Here is an 18,328-nt window from a genome sequence, read left to right as displayed (position 1 = left end):
TAGAGATTCCTCAAAAGTATAATTAAAAAAAAAAAAAAGTGTATTTTAATCCCTAGAGCAACCACTAAAAAAATAATGCAAAAGAAATACAATTAAAAAAGCTAACAGCGGGGACACCTGGGTGGTTCAGTCAGTGAAGCGTCTACCTTCGGCTCAGGTCATGATCCCAGGGTCCCGGGATTGAGTCCTGCATCGGGCCCCTTGCTCAGTGGGGAGACTGCTTCTCCCTCTGCCTGCTGCTCCCTCTATTTGTGCTCTCTCTCTGACAAATTTTTAAGAAAATATTTTAAAAAGCTAACAAAGGCGTTAAAATGGAATACTAAAAAATTCAGTTGATTCAAAAGAGTCAGGAAGGGGAGGAACGAAAAGCAGACCACACAAATAGAAAACAAAGAACAAACGGTAGACCTGAATCCAACTAGATCAATTTACACCCCAGTTAAAAGACAGACTGCATGCGCAGGTACAGAAGTAAGTCTCAACTACATGCTGTCTACAAGAGATGCACTTTATTTTTTAAAAATGTATTTATTTGTCAGAGAGAGAGAGACATTAGGTGCACAAGCAGGGGGAGCAGGAGGCAGAGGAAGAAGCAGGCTCCCCACTGAGCAAGGAGCCCGATGTGGGACTTGATCCCAGGACTTTGAGATCATGACCTGAGTCTGAGGCAGACACTTAACCAACTGAGCCACCCAGGCATCCCAAGAGATGCACTTTAAAGACATAAACAGATAAACATATAAATAAAAGAATGGAAAAAGATATATACTATGCAAACAATAAGTGTGAGAAAGCTGCAATGGCTGTATTAACACAAGACAAAATAGACTTCAAGATAGGAGATAATGCCATAGATAGACGGACAATTTCATAATAAAAGGACCAATATAATAAACTTCAATGTGTGCATGCCTAATAACAGACTTCCAAAAGACTGGGAGAATAAAAGGCAGAGACAAACACAATCACAGCAGGAGATTTTAACACCTTTCTTTAAGTGGTAGAACTCATTAATTAAATACCATCAACCACACCTTAATGTAACACAGTACACCCAACAACTGCACAACACATTCTTTTCCAGGGTACATGAATGTGTCTTATTCACCTAATAAAATAAGGTCCTATAAATGCTTGCTGAATAAATGAAACGAACCAACACATACATAGGTGGAGGATGGGGCATGCTGAATTTAAAATAACAACTCCTGGTTGTATTGACCAGTCCATAGTTGGAGAAATGTACAAGAAGCTGAAGCCAAGGGGCTCCTGGGTGGCTCAGTTGGTTAAGCGTCTGACTCTTGATTTCGGCTCAGGTCACGATCTTAGGATCAAGCCCCACGTTGGCCTCTGGATTCAGACCCTCTCCTTCTGCTTCTCCCCCACTCATGCTTGCTCTCTTTAATAAATAAATAAATTCTTTTAAAAAAAGGCAGCAAAGCTGATGATGAGGACTTAGAATCATCTACATGTCTATATTTCAAAATAAAACCCTTAGAACCACTGTTCTTCAAAAGAGTACTAGGCAATGCTGTGCAGAGAACAGAGGCTAGTGAGTGAGACCAAAAAACCAGAACACAATGTGGGGGGTGGATCATAAAGCTATAGGTTTAGTAAGTGGGGCAGAAACTTAAATATGGAAAAGAAGAGAAGAATGTAGACTGAGAAAAACTTTGAGCATGAAAAAAGACCACTTCAATATAACCCTCCAAAACAAATGTTAACAAAACAATATATGTGAGAGCCAGACCATAGAACCTCAAGATTGGAAAAAGTAGAAAGGACGTGGTGACATCGTGTAGTGGCCACAAAGTCAGTGAATCTGGCAGCAGAGATAAGAAGAGAAAGCATGGTAGCAGGAGGGGCAATGGAATCAAAAGAAGGTATTTTTGTCTTTTCCATTTAAAAGATGGGAAGATCTTGGGGCGCCTGGGTGGCGCAGCGGTTAAGTGTCTGCCTTCAGCTCAGGGCGTGATCCCGGCGTTCTGGGATCAAGCCCCACATCAGGCTCCTCCACTATGAGCCTGCTTCTTCCTCTCTCACTCCCCCTGCTTGTGTTCCCTCTCTCGCTGGCTGTCTCTCTCTCTGTCAAATAAATAAATAAAATCTTTAAAAAAAAAAAAAAAGATGGGAAGATCTTTGGGGCGCCTGGCTGGCTCAGTCGGTTGAGCATCTGACTCTTGACTTTGGCGCAGGTCATGATCCAGGGTCCTGAGAGGGAGCTCTGCATCAGGGCTCCAGCATGGAGTCCAAGTCAGCTTGAGATCATCTCTCTCCCTCTGGCTCTCCTTCCGCTCACGCACTCACGCACTCTCTCAATAAATAAAATCTTTTTTAAAAAAAGATGGGAAGATCTATATATTGGCACAAGAGGAAAGAGGCTCACTAAGCTAGATGCTAAAGACAAGGAGAGTACAGAAGCAAAGTCCTGGCAAATGGAGAAGAAAGTGAAATGGAAAGGCATTAAGTTTCAGAGAAAGGCATCGACATACCTGCTCTGAGATTTGATGGAGAGAAACAAGAACGGATGCACGCGCAGACGCACTGAAGTGAGGGGAAAGTGAGGCTGCTCTTGTTAAATGGCTCTGTCTTCTCAATTGGTTTAAAGGGATCATTCGCCTAGTACTTCCAGCTCTTCTGAGTAAGGCTGACACTTGCTGGTTAACAGTCATGTTTAAAAGGTTAACTGAAGGGGCGCCTGGGTGGCACAGCGGTTAAGCGTCTGCCTTCGGCTCAGGGCGTGATCCCGGCGTTATGGGATCGAGCCCCACATCAGGCTCCTCCGCTATGAGCCTGCTTCTTCCTCTCCCACTCCCCCTGCTTGTGTTCCCTCTCTCGCTGGCTGTCTCTATCTCTGTTGAATAAATAAATAAAATCTTAAAAAAATAAAATAAAATAAAAGGTTAACTGAAGAGGTTTTACATACACAAATAACCTACGAGGTAATCAGGAATACATCATCAACTTTTCAAATATAGTATTTGGGGGGGGGAAACAGACTCTCAGGATCAACCCTAGCTAGAGGTCACCGTTACGCCATTCAAAGAGGACCAAGCTCTAATCCATTCTCTCTTCCCCTCCTTTGGCATCCCATTTCCAAAACAGAGCTAAAGTCTGACAGCTGGCAGAGACAGGTGTCTGATGAATGCGAAGACTCTCTACCTTTATTTTATTTGTCTGGCTAAGAGATGAGTGGGTGAGAAAGATGTGAATAAACTCGTCATTTGAAATGTAGCTCCCTCATGTTCTCCTCACTACCCTTTTCCATGGATTCATTCCTTCCCAGCTCCAGCCTCATGCACTAATTCTCAATGTTCTATGTCATTTGAGAGCCTTCACCGCTGTTCCATGAGATTCTGCTCCACCAAGAAAAGGCCCAGGCTCTTTTTTCACTGTCAAAATCTACTTCACATTCATCATGTTCTTACCAACCAAACACAGAACTCCCAACAAAACTGCTTAGCATTACTTAAGCATCTACACTGTATATGTCTGACTTTCTCTGCCAGTAAGAAGGACAGTTTCTTCCTTAGGCAGCAAGACAATCTTATGTTGTATCCAAAGTCAGTAACAAAAATGATAGGTCCGTTGTAAAGAAGGTCATATATGTTGTGTGTGTGTGTGTGTGTGTGTGTGCGCGCATGCATATATTCATCATTAGGAGTGAACAGAAAAATTATATAACTTTTCAATTTTGCATTTCTCTTACGAATACTTCATTTCTATAGATTGACAAAAAAATCATGCGATTCATTAAAAAATACAAGTGGTTGAGTTTTAAGAGATTTATAGGGCTTGTTTAACCCTGGGAATCTGATTTGCATCAAATCTACATTTTGCTTTTGTGTTCTGATGTGGCCATTTATTTCTACTTGTAATTTTTTAACTTTTCATCTTCTAGTAAATGCTTCACACTTCAAAATAAATTGCTAATTCAGAGACTGCTATGAAAAATAGAAATGCTTTTGGCTTAAATAAAAAGAGGAACAGATATTTGGCACCAATATAGAGCATAAATTATACTCTGGCACATTTATCCAAAAGGGTTAAGACCAAGGAAAGAATCTGCTTATTAAAAATGCAAACATTACCTCAGTCATACGAATAGCCCCTAAACTCGCCCAGCCCCTGCCTCTGCAGATCACCCACCAGCATTAGCACTACATCACATGACATTATGGAACAATAGTGAACTCTGTGTAATACTTGAATATATTGTTTTGAAAGAATAAACTGTCATTAACTTGAATAAAAAGCTTTCTGAAATCAAACCTGGGGGGTACAGCCCTCACTGTGTGGCCTTTTTACTACTTTGAGAAATAGCCTCATCCTGAAAGCAGTAAAGGGTGAAAAAAGAGATTAGAGTATAAAGGCAACAGTGATGAGTGGCCCCTCCAGCAGCCCAGCAGGCAGACGGCGGGGCTTTAAATTACCAGGCAGAACAATGTCAAAGCAGGAGGCTCTGCAACAAATGCTGCACCTCAAAATCCAAACAACCTCACACCCATCACCCTATTTTCTTTTACAGCCCAGTGATCTTTATAATTGGCTTTGCTAGAATTGGAAACTGTCTTATTCCATGTACAAAACAGTTAAAAACTCAATGTCCCGATGCCATCCTGAGATGGGCTATCGCTTCTAGCCATGTGACTTGAGGTAATGCATTCACGCTCTCTGGGCCTCAATGTTTTAATCTATAAAATGGGAAGAATAACAACATCATGCAGAGGTACAAGAAGGAGGGGAGGGGTTAGCTCCTACTATTATCATAATTATACTTATTATTTCCACCCAACTGTCCCCTTTGCCTGTCTTTTCTAATCAGTAGGTTTCTTCTTCACCAGTGAAACACGAGCACTCACTTAAACGCTTGCTGGCTTTCTTTTTCTTCTTGCAGTCTGGCCCCTGCCACATGCGGCCATTTCTCTTTTCATGCCACCTCAGCAAGTAATTTCTCCACCTTTCTTAGCCAAATCCCACATCACTGCTTCACTGCAACCTGACCCTCCGCAGCCTTCCTCTCTCTCACACCTATTTTCAATGTTCTCAACAACCAAGGTTCAAAGAGGGGAAAAACAAAGCCAGGGCAACACAGCCAGTGGGTAGCCAAGCCCCAATTTAAATCCAGGTATCAATGCAACCAAGTCCAACTGCATTGCATTAACTGCACTGTGTTCATCATTCACTGTTAGGGTTCCCGGTGATGATTTTAAATCTGAGGTTAGGTTCCCTGAACACCAAGCCTTCTCCTAGATGCTTCCCCTACTAGTCAATTCATTATCATAAAATAAGAATTATATTTCAAACGCTTGGAAAAGAAACACTAACCCAGGAGAGTGTTAAATATATCTCAAAATGCTGGGAGTTTTCTTGGGTTTTGTTTTTGCTTGTTTTTAGTATTTCCCTAAAGTGGAGGACAAATATTGGTCACATAAAGGCTTCACCCAGGACTAGAAGACTTTGGGAGGACATAGTTAACAGGAAGCAGAGGCATGACCTGTGTGCCTGTGGGCAGTCCTATGTGCATGCCCGGAAGGGCTGGAGTACAGAATACAAGTGTCCACCTCTAAGTTTCTACAGATAAATTACATCTGATTGTCTTTTAATCTGATTGTACAAAGACATGTGGAGATGGAAATTTCATTAACATTGGCTTCTCTGGAGAATCACATTATCTCTCAAAATAATGAAAACTGTTAAGATGGGGAACAGGATGTAACGTGTTGTTTCACGTAAGAACCAAAGAAGTTCCCAAAGTCTAACACTGAGGCCTGTGGGAAAAGATTGAAAGCTTGTATTTCCTCACCTGTAAAGCAGATGAAGTGCTGGGAAGAATGAGATGATATATGGCTCATCTATAAAGCACTATTCGTTATTTTTGTTTTTTAGGTATAGTGAGGAATAGCGTAGCTAGTATTTGACATCAGTGCTGAAGGTTCAAGTTCAACCTATCTGCCAGCTGTCTGATCTGACACAAATCATTCAAACATACTTAACAGCGTAAGGATTAAGAGGATGGCATGTGTGTATGTGTGTGTGTGTGTGTGTGTGTGTAAGGGGTACCTTCCAATAAACAAAGCTATATAAATGTTCAGAAATTTTATATTATATACTACCAGGTTAAGTAAACCAGGGCCTATGTTCATTTATATTTCCTAATCTTTTGGAGGAAAAGAGACAGAAAGAGGGATTCTTATAGTAAAAAACCCCGTTCAGTTAATAGAAAACCACTGCCACTACTTAACGGATATGAAAATAACATAAAATAAATTTATTAATATAAAATTAAAATACATAATGAAATTATCAGGTGAATAATAAAATTCATATTAAACGGTAACTCTGGGTGGCAAAGCTGGTTGAGCATCTGACTCTTGATTTTGGCTCAGGTCATGATCTCAGGATTAAGCCCTGCATCCAGCTCTCCACTCCTCGAGGAGTCTGCTTCTCTCCCTCTCCCGCTGCCCAACAACCCCCCCCCCACCGCGGCTCATGCACACTCGCTCGCAGTCTCTCGAACACATAAATAAATCTTTAAATAATACAAATTAAAAAAGGTAACTCTACCTCAGTATACGCTAATCCTCTCATACATACCCTCTCCTCTCATACAAAATGGTTGTCAGGATTAATTATAAGTGTATCAATGATTATAGAGATTTTCTCTATGGATCTGAACTAGTCAACCCATAGTCCAGACCACAAGTAAGAGTGAAATCTTTTCATAGAAATATAACAGGTAAAGGCCAGCTCCAACATCATTCATTTACTCAGTCCCTACTTGACACCAGGCTCTATTCCAAGTGCTACGATTCAATAGTGAATAAAACACAGAAAGTTCCTACCATCATAGAGCTCACATTCTAACAGGGAAACAGAGAGTAAACAAATAAGTAAACAATGCAGCAGATCAATGGTGATTAACTACTACGGAGAAAAACAGCCAGAAGGGTTTCACTTTATATAGGGCAGCCAAGGAAAGCTTCACCAAGACGATGCCATTTAAGCAAAGACCTAAAGGAGATGAGGAAGGCACGTGGCTATCTGGGGAGAGTAGCGCAGCTATGCAAACCTTTCTAGCAGGTCCAGATAAGACAAAAACCCAAGTTCTTACCTTTCAAAAGCGGCTGGAAGGTTGGAATCTCTTGCAACTTGATGACATCAGGATCGTTGCTGACATTCCGGGAGGGCTGGGAGCCTGGAGCTACAACCACAATATCGTCCATCTTGGCTCTATGCTTTGCTGGAGAAGGTGTCACTGCAAATAAGTTACACTCTCAGGAGCTGCAAGTTAGTTGCCTCCCCCCCCCGCCGCCTTACCAAAGCTGTTGTCAGTACAGTCATTAAAAAGAGTATTTCTATACGAAAAAATGCTAACTGTAGCTATCCTGCAGTGGGGGCTGGAAAAGGGGAGATGAATCATGAGGGACCTCTATTTTCTACTTAAGAAAACCTCAAACGTTACAGGAACCTATAACATGTATGAAGTTGCTTTTGTAACTAAAAATATCTTATTATTCAGCACACAAAAATATAGGTAGATTATGTTTTAAATTTTTATTTCTTTGATCTTCCTGACATTGTCCTTATTTTGCCAATGAGAAAATGAGGGTGTAAAATTTGGCTGTGACCCATCAAAGTCAATAGTGCTAGAAAAACAGGAAAGGAATTGGAGGTCTATGGGATATCGGTATATGTGGCCCATCCTGTGAAACTGAGGTTGCAAGCTGTCTAGCCACTTTATCACAGCAAGCCAGGTATATTTAATACATCTTACTCGTGGGGGAAAAAATCCTGGTTCTTAACCCTCTATGATGGGTCTATTCCTGAGGCATCAGCCCCCCCCCCCTTACCGTTACAAGCATTAGTCCAAGAAGGGCAGAAATAAATAGTAGGTCCATTCTAGGCTGAGGCCAAATTCAGAAATTTGTAGGACTGCCAGACAGGCAGTTCAATATCAGGTCCTTTGAGAGTAAGTAAAGCATTTGTAGGGAACTGATTCAAACTACCAACAACTTCCTAGACCAATATATCCTCCTCTCCTCTAATATCTTCCTGGTTAGGACAAGAACAAACCTTTAAAGTGGTTTACCCTCTAGAAGGCAAGCTCATCATAGTCATGTCTCAAAGGTTGACGCTGGGATATCAGGGAACTGCCCTGCCTCCTGGAGGCTAGAGTCTCCTGTGGATTGGCATTTACTCTTTTAAAATCTCTGCTACTTTTACTGCTCTTCGAGAAGTACCTCTTAACCTCTTTTGGAACTTCCCTAACATTTCACAAATCCCAAGCCAGAAATCTTTTCTGCTATAAATTAAGTGATTTCTTCTTCCCCAGAACCCAGCGGAAAACAGATTTCACTGGGTTCTAGCTAACCTCTATCACCTGTAAAATGGGGCTGTAAGAATTAAATGCAGATGCATGTAAATCACTTAGTACAAGGGGAATTGGCAAATTCTAACCTGCTATTGGTTAGTATGCTACAGTACTAGAGTTCATGCTGTTGGTCAGTAGGTGAGCAAGCATATTAAAAAGATGCCACACTTCTTCCCCTCAAATATGCTTCTGGACTGACACAGAGGCAAGAAAATAAAGGGTAACAACTATTACTGTATTTTCTGTAACAGATAAAATATTCTGGGCCTTCCAGGGAAATAGAAGGATGTAGCAAAGCTAGTAGATGCTGCTCACCATTAAAAGCTGTCCCAATATAGCCCCCATATGAGGGTCTGAACTAGTCTTGAAGGACACACTTCAGTGTGGAATAACCCTAGATCTGTCAGCTTCTACATTTCTGAATTACAGATCCTACCACGCAGAGAGCAGTTCTATGTATTTAAAGACAGTTGTGGATTCTAAGACCATCTAGCACTTCCCTTTTTCCATCTGTAAAACAAGGTTTAAAATTTCATAATATATACAAATATCAAGTCATTAGACTGTCCACCTGAAAGTAATAGGTTATATTTAGGCTCCAGATTTAATCCAATTTGGATTAGCAACTCGAGTGTATCCACAGCAGTCCCAGTTGCCCTGTGGTTTGTGGCCCCTCTCCCCCAAAAAGGAGCTTATGATCCTCAATTAAGCATCAGCTGTTCTATTTATTGAGTGCTTACTATATTCCTAGCACAATAATCCTCCCATTCCTATCTGAAACGCTAGGAGAAATCTTAAATTCGGACAGGGGAAGAATAGAGAAAAACAACCAGAGCTGGCCAACTGCTATAATATCAGAAAGGGAGTCGAGACACTTCTTCAAGGGAAAATGCAGTTTCTGGAGATGTTTGCACCCCAGGGTTCAGAGCGATATGTACACCTGTCACACATCCCTTCTGGAAAGGAACTTCTAAGACCCACTTTAAGAAAGAACATGTTCTTAGAGGTCCTGTCTATGATCCATCCACTGTGTGAGCCAAATCTCACGGTGTCAGTTCTAAGTACTAACGCCAAAAATTAATTAGGTCGTCCCGTAAAGAGGAGGCGGAGCTGGGAGAAACAGGTGCTTTGAAAATAAATAATAGGCTTGGGCGCACAGCTGGTTTAGCTTGCAGTCACAGGCACTCACGCCCATCAGGGGAATGACGGCTAGGACAGACGGTGACTTTTTTCTTTTTTCAAGAAAAGAGCACGGTGAGGGCTCTCTGTGCAATCGTGTCCGCAGTCCCAGTCCCCACTAGGCTGGGAAGCAGCCCCCTCAGCAAGCAGACAGGGCCGGCTGGAGGAGGGTGGAAGTTAGAGGACACCGACCTGAGGAGTTCAGATCGTTGGGTCGGCTCTCGACCTCGGAGCTCTGCTCACTGCCCATGGTGCCGGCAGCGGTGGCAGCGAAGGAACGGCGGGCCAGGCGGTCACCGCTCCGGCGGCGGGACGACCGGGCAGGGGCCGGGGACAAGGACAGGGATGCTACAGCGAGTGTGGGCGCCGCTGCAGGGCCGACCTGGGGAGACGGCGCACCCGCCCCACGCGGGTGCGCGGGCGGCGGGGTACGGGAGCCCTTATTTGGGGAACAGACGCGCAAGGAAGCGCAGCGCGGCTGCACGAAGCTTGCCCGCTTTCTTCGGGGGACCCTAAAGGGAGGGGGTGGAGAACGCCCGGCTTCATCCGCGCTAGCGGGCGGCGGGCGGCGCCGCTTTCACTCACTCGCTCGTGCGCCGCAAGCTCGCTCCTTCCGGGACGCGGATTGGCGGCGCCGGCTGCGCGCGGCCGTCAGTTCCGGGTTGGAGGGCCCTACGCCCCCGCCCGAGGGAGGGCGGGTAGAGTGACTAGGGTTGCAGCCTTAAAGGGCCCGACCGCCTCAAAGCCAGACCGCCCGAAAGAGTAAGGCTTTCCCTAGTGTAATGATGTGTCGCCTTTAAGCATTACCCATATTTTGGCACTTAATTGTTAGAACTTTATTAAGGGGGAGGTTGTTTGTTTTGTTGAGATATAATTGACGTATAACATTTTATTAGCTTCAGGTGCACAGCCTAGTGATTCAGTATTTATATAGAAAGCAAAATTTTAAACCCTGTTTACAGATGGAGAGAGGTCCTAGATTGATTATTAGAACCCATAACGTCTGCATACAAATCTTCTGTTTCAATTCCAGAAGCTAGGAGTTTGGCAGTGGACAACCATGCAAAAAATATAGATGGTGAAGGAAGGAGCTGGAAGTGAGAGAAAAACGAAGAAATAAAAAATACCGATTCACATGTTATGGTGTGTATGCACCCTCAGGGGAAAGCGGATGCCCCAAAGCGGTTTCTGGGGACCTTAACAATTATCCAAAAGCCATTCCGAAACCAGCAAAGGTGAAGGTAGACTACAAGTAATACAAAATGGGAACTTCTGTTTTGGGCAAATCAAGGACGGAGACCTAGCAGTGCAGTGCCACCACGGAAGTTGGGTGGCTTTAGGATTCTCAGAACTTTGCGACTTGTTTTATATTATTTCCCTCATGAAATTTCAAGCAAATGTCCTAAGATTTTATATTTATAAATATAATCTCAGAAGGAATACCAAATGAACTGTATGATTAAGCCCTTTCTATTCTACCGTATCACAGACATTTTGCCTATGTTACCGTATTTGGTTTTCAAAGCAACCCTGAGTCCCACAAATGGGTAACTTCCTCAGGGTCACCAGGTAGTAAATGGTGGAACTAGGATTTAGGACTGCCTGACTTCAAATTCATGGTCTTTCCTCTACTCACCATTGCAATATTATGAGCAAAGTGCAAATGAATGTAAATTCAGTACTTGGTGGGAATATGAGGAAAGAGCTAAAACCTGCCTGAGAGATCAAGTAGGCTCTAGGAGGTGGTGTTTGACTATAGTCCTGAGGCTTCCATAAACCACCAGGCTGATGGGACCATTCCTTCCTGGAGAAAGCCCTGGCTCCTCTCCTATGTCTGCCATCTCTGGGCGTGGGCAAGAGAGGAGGGAATAGGGGAATACAACATATGTTCTGGCTCTTGCCCCCTCTTTTCCACGTCAAAGTATATTTATTTTGTGTTTCACACTGATGTGATCGTGTTTTTTATGCTTCCCATTGGATGAACATTTCATTCTACACTCACCATTGTAAACATTCTCAACTGAAGAATGAACAAATATTATCATCCTGTTCTCTCCTGGCCTGCAAGATCTCTGCTGGGAAATCTCATTACCTTATAGGAGAAAAAATGTGTTTCTCTTTCTGCTTTAAAATTATCTTTGTCTTTGATTTTAGATAGTTTTCATTGTAACATGTCTTGGAAAAGATTGTTTTGGATTGAAATTTTGGGTTGCCCTATTATCTTCATAATCTTGGATATCCCAATTTCTCCCCAGGTGTGGGAGGTTCTCAGCCATTATTTCCTTACATATGCTTTCTCCCCTTTTTTTCCTCTTTTCTCTTTCTGGGACTCCAGTGATATGTACACTGTTTCTCTTGATGGGGCCCAGTAAGTACCGTAGGGACTTTCTTCATTCCTTTTCATTCTTTTTTTTTTTTTTTTTTCTTTTCTTTTTGCTCCTCTGACTAGGTGATTTTAATTGATCTGTCTTCTAGTTCACTGATTCCTACTTCTGTTTGGTCAACTAAGCTCTTGTAGCTCTGTACTAAATTTTTCAGTTCAGTCATGGTATTTTTCAGCTCCAGGATTTGTTTGGTTCTTTTTTATGTTTTCTGTATCATTGTTGAGCTTCTCATTTTGTTCTTGTATTGTTGCTCTGATACTATTGAATTGTCCGTTCATGTTCTTTTGCTCTCTGAGCATCTTTAGAACAATTATTTTGAATTCTTTGTTGGACAATTCCTGGCTCTCCATTTCCTTGGGACTAGTTACTGGAAGTTTACTGTATTCTTTTGCTAGAGTCATGTATCTCTGATTCTTCATCATCCCTGTAGCCTTGAATAGGTGTCTGCACATTTAAAGAAGCAGTCACCTCCTCCAGACTTTATGGACCAACTTTGATAAAGGAAGACTTTCACCTGTGGGTGGGGGCTTGCTAAGAGCATGCTGTGACCCTGGCTCTAGTGGTACACAGTACCAAGTGTGGGGGGTGCAGCAACTCTGGAAGGGAGAGGGCATGATGTCTCTTTGGCTTAGGCCACTGGGGTCTACAGCATTGACGACCGTGTGGTGAGCAGCACAGGGGGTCTGCAATATCTACGAGGGCAGTTGGGGTCCTCAAGCAGCACCTCTAGGTCCAGCAGCTAGGAACCTGGGCCTGGCAGCTGAAGGGGCTTGTGGTAGTGTGTGGTGATATGCACTTGGCTGTGGGGAAACAGCTGAGACATACATGGAGTGGTGGAAGCCAGGGCAGGCAGCAAGGGTCGATGTCAACTCCATGCTCAATGACAGCTTCAGGGACTTTGGCTGTCAGTCTGCACTAACAATGGCTGCTAGATCTTGTCAGGCACGTAGCACGGAGACTAGTGACCGGGGGTAGGGCTAGGGGTATGCTGGTACACAGCCAGAGGGTCCGGCTGCCGGTAAGCATAGTGATGCAGGCCATGACAGTGATGCAGGCCCACAAGCAGCTGCAAAGGCCCTGGCTGTCAGTGTGCTCTCCTGTGGTTATGCTGTCTCCTTTCAGGCATGGGCACTGCAGTGGAGGCTGCTTATGGGTATCAGGCAGGTTGCGTGCAAGTGTGCAGCTGGGGGGACTAGCCCTGAGTGCACACACACAGTGGAGGTCAGCCACGGAGCTCTAGGCTGGCGTCTTGCACTTGCACAGCTGCAGAGGTCTAGGCTGGCAGCCACTGTGGTTCCTGGCCTGGGCTGAGGGTAGGAAGGAGCAGTGAGGGACTCAGGTGGCTGATGTCAGTGAATATGAATGCCTGTGCGACAAAAGCTGGTAGGATCTGCAAGGGGTCCGTGGCAATTGTGCTTGCTATTGGTGCCTTCGGGGGTAAAAGCTGCTCAGTTTGGCTGCAGAGCAGGTCACTGTGAAGTATGATTGCTCCCATCGCATGGCACCAAGGAAGACCTTGTTCCTAGCAGTCTCTATCTGTCTATATGTCTCAGCTTTGCCGGTGGGGTGAGACTGAAGTGGGACCTTTGTGCACTTTCCTGTGAGTCTGGAGAAGCTGGTCATTCACTCTACTCTTCCTTTCCTGGGAAGGAGAACTCTTTCTAGCTGGGAGGTTTCCTCTTGGTGCTGAGCAATGCTGCTTTGGAGGATGGGACGATGCAATCAAAGTGAAGCTATCTTCCTCCTCCTCACGTGTGATTATTCTCAAGTTTTTTTTTGTTGTCCTGTATGGCTGATGCTCCTTAAGTGGATGCCAGAACTCTCCCAGGGCTGTTTTTGTTTGTGGGTAAACGTCTAATTGTTGATCTTTTTGTGGGGACAGTGGCTGAGATCTCCTACATTACCAATTTTTTTTCCCACTGAGTAGATAAATAAAATGTGGTATATCCATAGAATATTATTTGCCTCCCACCAAAGAATGAAGTACTAAAACATGCTACGACAAGGATAAACCTTAAAAACATTATTCTATTGGAAAAGATCCCATAACGAAAGATCACATATTATAGATTTCATTTATATGAACTATCCAGAAGAGGCACTATAGACACAAAAATAGATGAGTGGTTGCGTAAAGCTGAGGAGGAGGGGTGTGGAGGGAGAAAGGGGGAGTAACTGTTAATGGGTATAGGGGTTTCTTTCTGGGAGTGATGAAAATGTTCAAAATTTATTGTGGTGATGGTTGTACAAGTCTGAATATATTAAAAACCACTGAACTGTACAATTTATTTTTTTAAGATTTTACTTATTTATCTGAAAGAGACTGAGAGAGAGCCTGTACACCCGCATGCACAAGCAGGGGGGAGGGGCAGGAGAGGGAGAAGCAGGCTCCCCGCTGAGTAGGAAGCCTGCCTCATGGGGCTCCATTCGAGGACCCTGGGATCATGACCTGAGCCGAAGACAGACGACGCTTAACCAACTGAGCCACCCAGGCGCCCCTGAATTGTACAATTTAATTAGGTGAATTGCATGGTATGTGAATTATATCTCAATAAAGCTGTTATCAGAGAATGGATATAGAAATACAAAATGTCTTCATTCCTTGAGTCAACATTTACTGATAGCCTATAAGATGCCAGGCATTTGCTAGAGGCTAAGAATAAGCGATCCAACAAGACCCGGTCCCTAAACTTAGGAAGCTTACAGTCTGGTAGCAAGAAAATTAACTGGGCATTTATAATTTAAGGATTCTGCTGGAGGGGCTTTAGAGGTAGAAGACATTTGGAACTGACGCCTTATAGCGCCTTTAAAATCATTTCCGCATGAACAGCAACCTATGTGACTTATAGACCCAATGGAATGGACTTTTTGGGTTTATAAAGCACTTTCATAATGATGAGGGAAACAGAAGCAAGAGAAATGTAGCTTAAATTAAATCTCCTTACAGCTTGCAGCCCACTGATAGATAACTGAAACATGCAGAGGAACCCATGGCTGCCTTAATGTTTATGTCTTATTAAAGACTAAAAGTAACCTTATCTTAACAGCAGCTGGACCCTCAAGGTCCTGAAGGCCTTGCTTCCAAATTCCTTAGAGATTTACGCTACCCCTAACCTCCGCTAATTAAAAAATATATATAACCAGTCACTCCTCACAATCCCAGTGCAGCTCTTTCTGCCCATGGGTCCCGTCACTGCGCTATAATAAAATTACCTTTTTGCACCAAAAAGGTCTCAAGAATTCTTTCTTGGCCATTTGCTCACGAACCCCAAAACTTCCAAATTGCATCAATAATATTGGCCCTGTATGACCTGCCTATAAATTAGATTACGGTGTCTTAATTTTACATAGAGGTGAAGGAATTTATTCTTGATCACAAAGCTAGTAAGTAATAAAACCAGGATTCAAATTTTCTGAAGCTCATTATGCCTCTATAATTCCAGACTAGCTCCTCCTCCCATATCTCTGTATTGCCTGGCACTCCAGCCAGCCAGTCCCCTACACCATAAATCTGCTCTCCCCTACCCCACATCCAGCCAGTCACAAGTCTGGAGAGCCTCTCTCCTTAATTTCTCTTCTAACCTCCATACCCTGTTCAGGGCCTCCTCACTTCTTCCATTTCTTGGAAAGCAGAAGGCCTCTGGCTTCACCTCCTTCAATCCATCCTACATGTGGCTAGCAGACAGAATTTTTAGAATATTAATAAATTCTGTGGACCTATAAAAACCTTCAATAACTCCCCATGGCTCCAGGATACAGTTTAAAATTTGGCATCTGAGAACTGTCTTGCTCTGACCCCGGTCTTTCTCTCTATTCCTCTATGTACACAGGGAAACTTCGTGCCAATCAGGATACAATTCTCTGAATACTCACGCCATTATCTCTGTCTGGAATATTCAGCCTTTTTCCTCTCTCTCTAGCTAACCAAACTTCATCCTTCAGGGTTAACTTATGGTTGAAAACTTAAGTCCACACAAAACCTACCCATGGATGCTTATGGCAGCTTTATTCACAATTGCCAAAACTTAGAAGCAACCAAGATGTCCTTCAGTAGGTGAATGGATAAACAAATTAGTACATCCAGACAATGGAATATTACTCAATGCTTAAAAGAAACAAGCTATTAAGGCATGAAAAGACATGGAGGAAACTTAAATGCATCTTACTAAGTGAAAAAGCACAGAATCTGAAAAGGCTACACACTGTATGATTCCAACTATAGGACATCTGGAAAAGGCAAAACTATGGCAATAAAAAGACCAGTGATTGCCAGGGGTTGTGGTGGGGGAGGAATGAATAGGCTGAGCACAGAAAAAAAGGCAATGAAAATACCTTGGGGGCGCCTGGGAGGTTCAGATAGCTAAGCCTCTCTGTTCGGCTCAGGTCGTGATCTCCAGGTCCTGGGATCGATCCCCACATCAGGCTCCCGGCTCAGTGGGGAGTCTGCTTCTCTCTCTGCCTCTTTCCGCGGCTCATGCTGGCTCGCTCTCTCTCTCTCTCTCTCTGTCTTTCTCTCTCTCTCTCTCTCAAATGAATAAATAAAATCTTAAAAAAAAGAAAATACTTTGTATGATCTTATAGTGATAGATATACATCCTTACACGCTTGTCAAAATCCATGGAGTGTAATACACTAAGAGTGAACATAAGGTAAACTATGGACTTTGTGTAATGATGATGTGTCAGTATAGGGTCATCAGTTGCAAGAATGTACCTCTCTGGTGGAGGATGTTGTTAATAGGGAAGGCTGTGCATGTGTAGGGGCAAGAGGTATACGGGAATCTTCCTCTCAATTTTACAGTGAACCTAAAACTGCTCTAAAAAAATAAAATCTTTAAAAAAAAAAGATTAAATTTTTCATCTCCTCCCAGAAGTCCAGATTATACGTCCCTCTTTAGAACTTCCTTGGCATTTTCTATCACTACATTTGTTCTTTACACAATTGGTTTGATTGTCTTCCCCACTGTAAGCATCTAGAAGGTAGCGCCAATGTCTTATGGGTCTTTAATTTCCCCTGCACCTGTTTAATACACGTTTTCTGAATAAAATGCTTTTAAAAAAAAAAAGGAACTGCCTCCACATAAATGGGACTTCTAAGGTATCCGGAAAAGAGGATCAAGAATCTTTTCAGGCAATGAGATGAAAAGAGATTTTATTTCTAACTTAAACACCTAGTTCATATCAGTAGAGAAATTTGAATCATCATTTTGATCTATGGCCTCTGTTCACCGTCATAACTGAAAAAGTAATATGTCACTTCAAGGGTAACAGGTTCTTTGTTTAAAACCCTAAATCTGAAGCTTCTAAGTGAAGGGAAGGTCTACTTAGTGACTAGCAGGGACTATCCTGTGAAACGATACAAAGCGCGTGACCTTTCTGTACCTAGACCCTCAAGTATGTCATCTGCAGAGAGAAAATGTATTGTTTACAGCAGTTTTTTGCTGCAATGGGAAAATTACTCCAATGAGAAATCACTCTGGAGTTTCCTTTACTTTGGAAACTCTTTTTTTTTTTTTAAGGATTTTATTTATTTATTTGACAGAGAGAGTGAGAGAGCACAAGCAGGGGGAGCGGCAGAGGGGGAGGGAGAAGCAGACTCCCCACTGAGCAGGAGCCAGATTGGGGGTGGATCCCAGGACCCTGGGATCTTGACCTCAGCAGAGAAGGCAGATGCTAGCCACTGATCCACCCAGGAGCCCCTGGTAAGTCACTCTTTAAAACCAAGTATTTGCAACATTGTTGTAATTCAAAGGCAGGTCATCCTCTGGATTCAACTGGTAGAGTTAGTTTCATACAAAGGACCTTTGTTCACATGTATTCTCAGTCAAGGTATGCTTCCTAGTAGCTATTGGTTAAAACCAGAACGGCTGTATCAGGCCTAGAATAATAAGGTACAATGGCTTAATGCTTTAGGTTTGCAAGCTCTTCACACTGACCAGGTGGAGATGTTGTCCAAGGTTTGGACCTTTGGCGAGTTACCAAACCAGTGGTTTGATCAAGTTGCATCTGTTTGCACTTATAAGAGGTGGGGGTGAGCGAGCATGGATTTAGAAACACATTTCTACAACCTATGCCCTAGTAGTTCCTTTCCATTCGTTCACTCAACAAATACATTTTAGTTAAATATTTACTGAGTACCTATCACATACCAAGTACTATGCTAAATGTCAGGGGATACGTTTTAGTAACTATAGCAGACAACATTATTTTCATTGTTATCTACACCTATAAACGGTAAATTCGGGCGGAATCCGGATGGCTTCGCTGAGGCTTGACTTGCAGGACATTTAACTCGAGAACTGCCAACTCTCATTGAGGACCCCCCATGCCTGGAATGATCGAAACAGAATTCCCATTACCGAGCAACAACCCCCCCCCCCCCCCCCCCCCCC

The 18,328-nt window shown here is 43.2% G+C and overlaps 1 protein-coding gene across 2 annotated transcripts in view; it reads right to left on the bottom strand.

Moving 5' to 3' along the window:
• Window positions 1-10,243, bottom strand: part of BORCS5 (BLOC-1 related complex subunit 5) — a 92,040-nt gene extending 81,797 nt beyond the window's left edge. The window contains exons 1-2 of one of the 2 annotated variants that reach the window (XM_040642172.1): window positions 10,139-10,243; window positions 7,115-7,258 (exon numbers count right to left, since the gene is read on the bottom strand). In XM_040642172.1, the coding sequence (XP_040498106.1) occupies window positions 7,115-7,258; window position 10,139 (145 nt within the window). In that variant the 5' untranslated portion in view covers window positions 10,140-10,243. The other variant, XM_008707084.2, reaches the window with a different exon arrangement.
• Between the last annotated feature and the right edge of the window lie 8,085 nt (window positions 10,244-18,328).

The sequence above is a fragment of the Ursus maritimus genome, unplaced genomic scaffold, assembly GCF_017311325.1.
Source record: "Ursus maritimus isolate PB19 unplaced genomic scaffold, ASM1731132v1 scaffold_26, whole genome shotgun sequence".
NCBI classification, from domain to species: Eukaryota; Metazoa; Chordata; class Mammalia; order Carnivora; family Ursidae; genus Ursus; species Ursus maritimus.
This window is presented reverse-complemented; position numbering and strand designations above follow the sequence as displayed.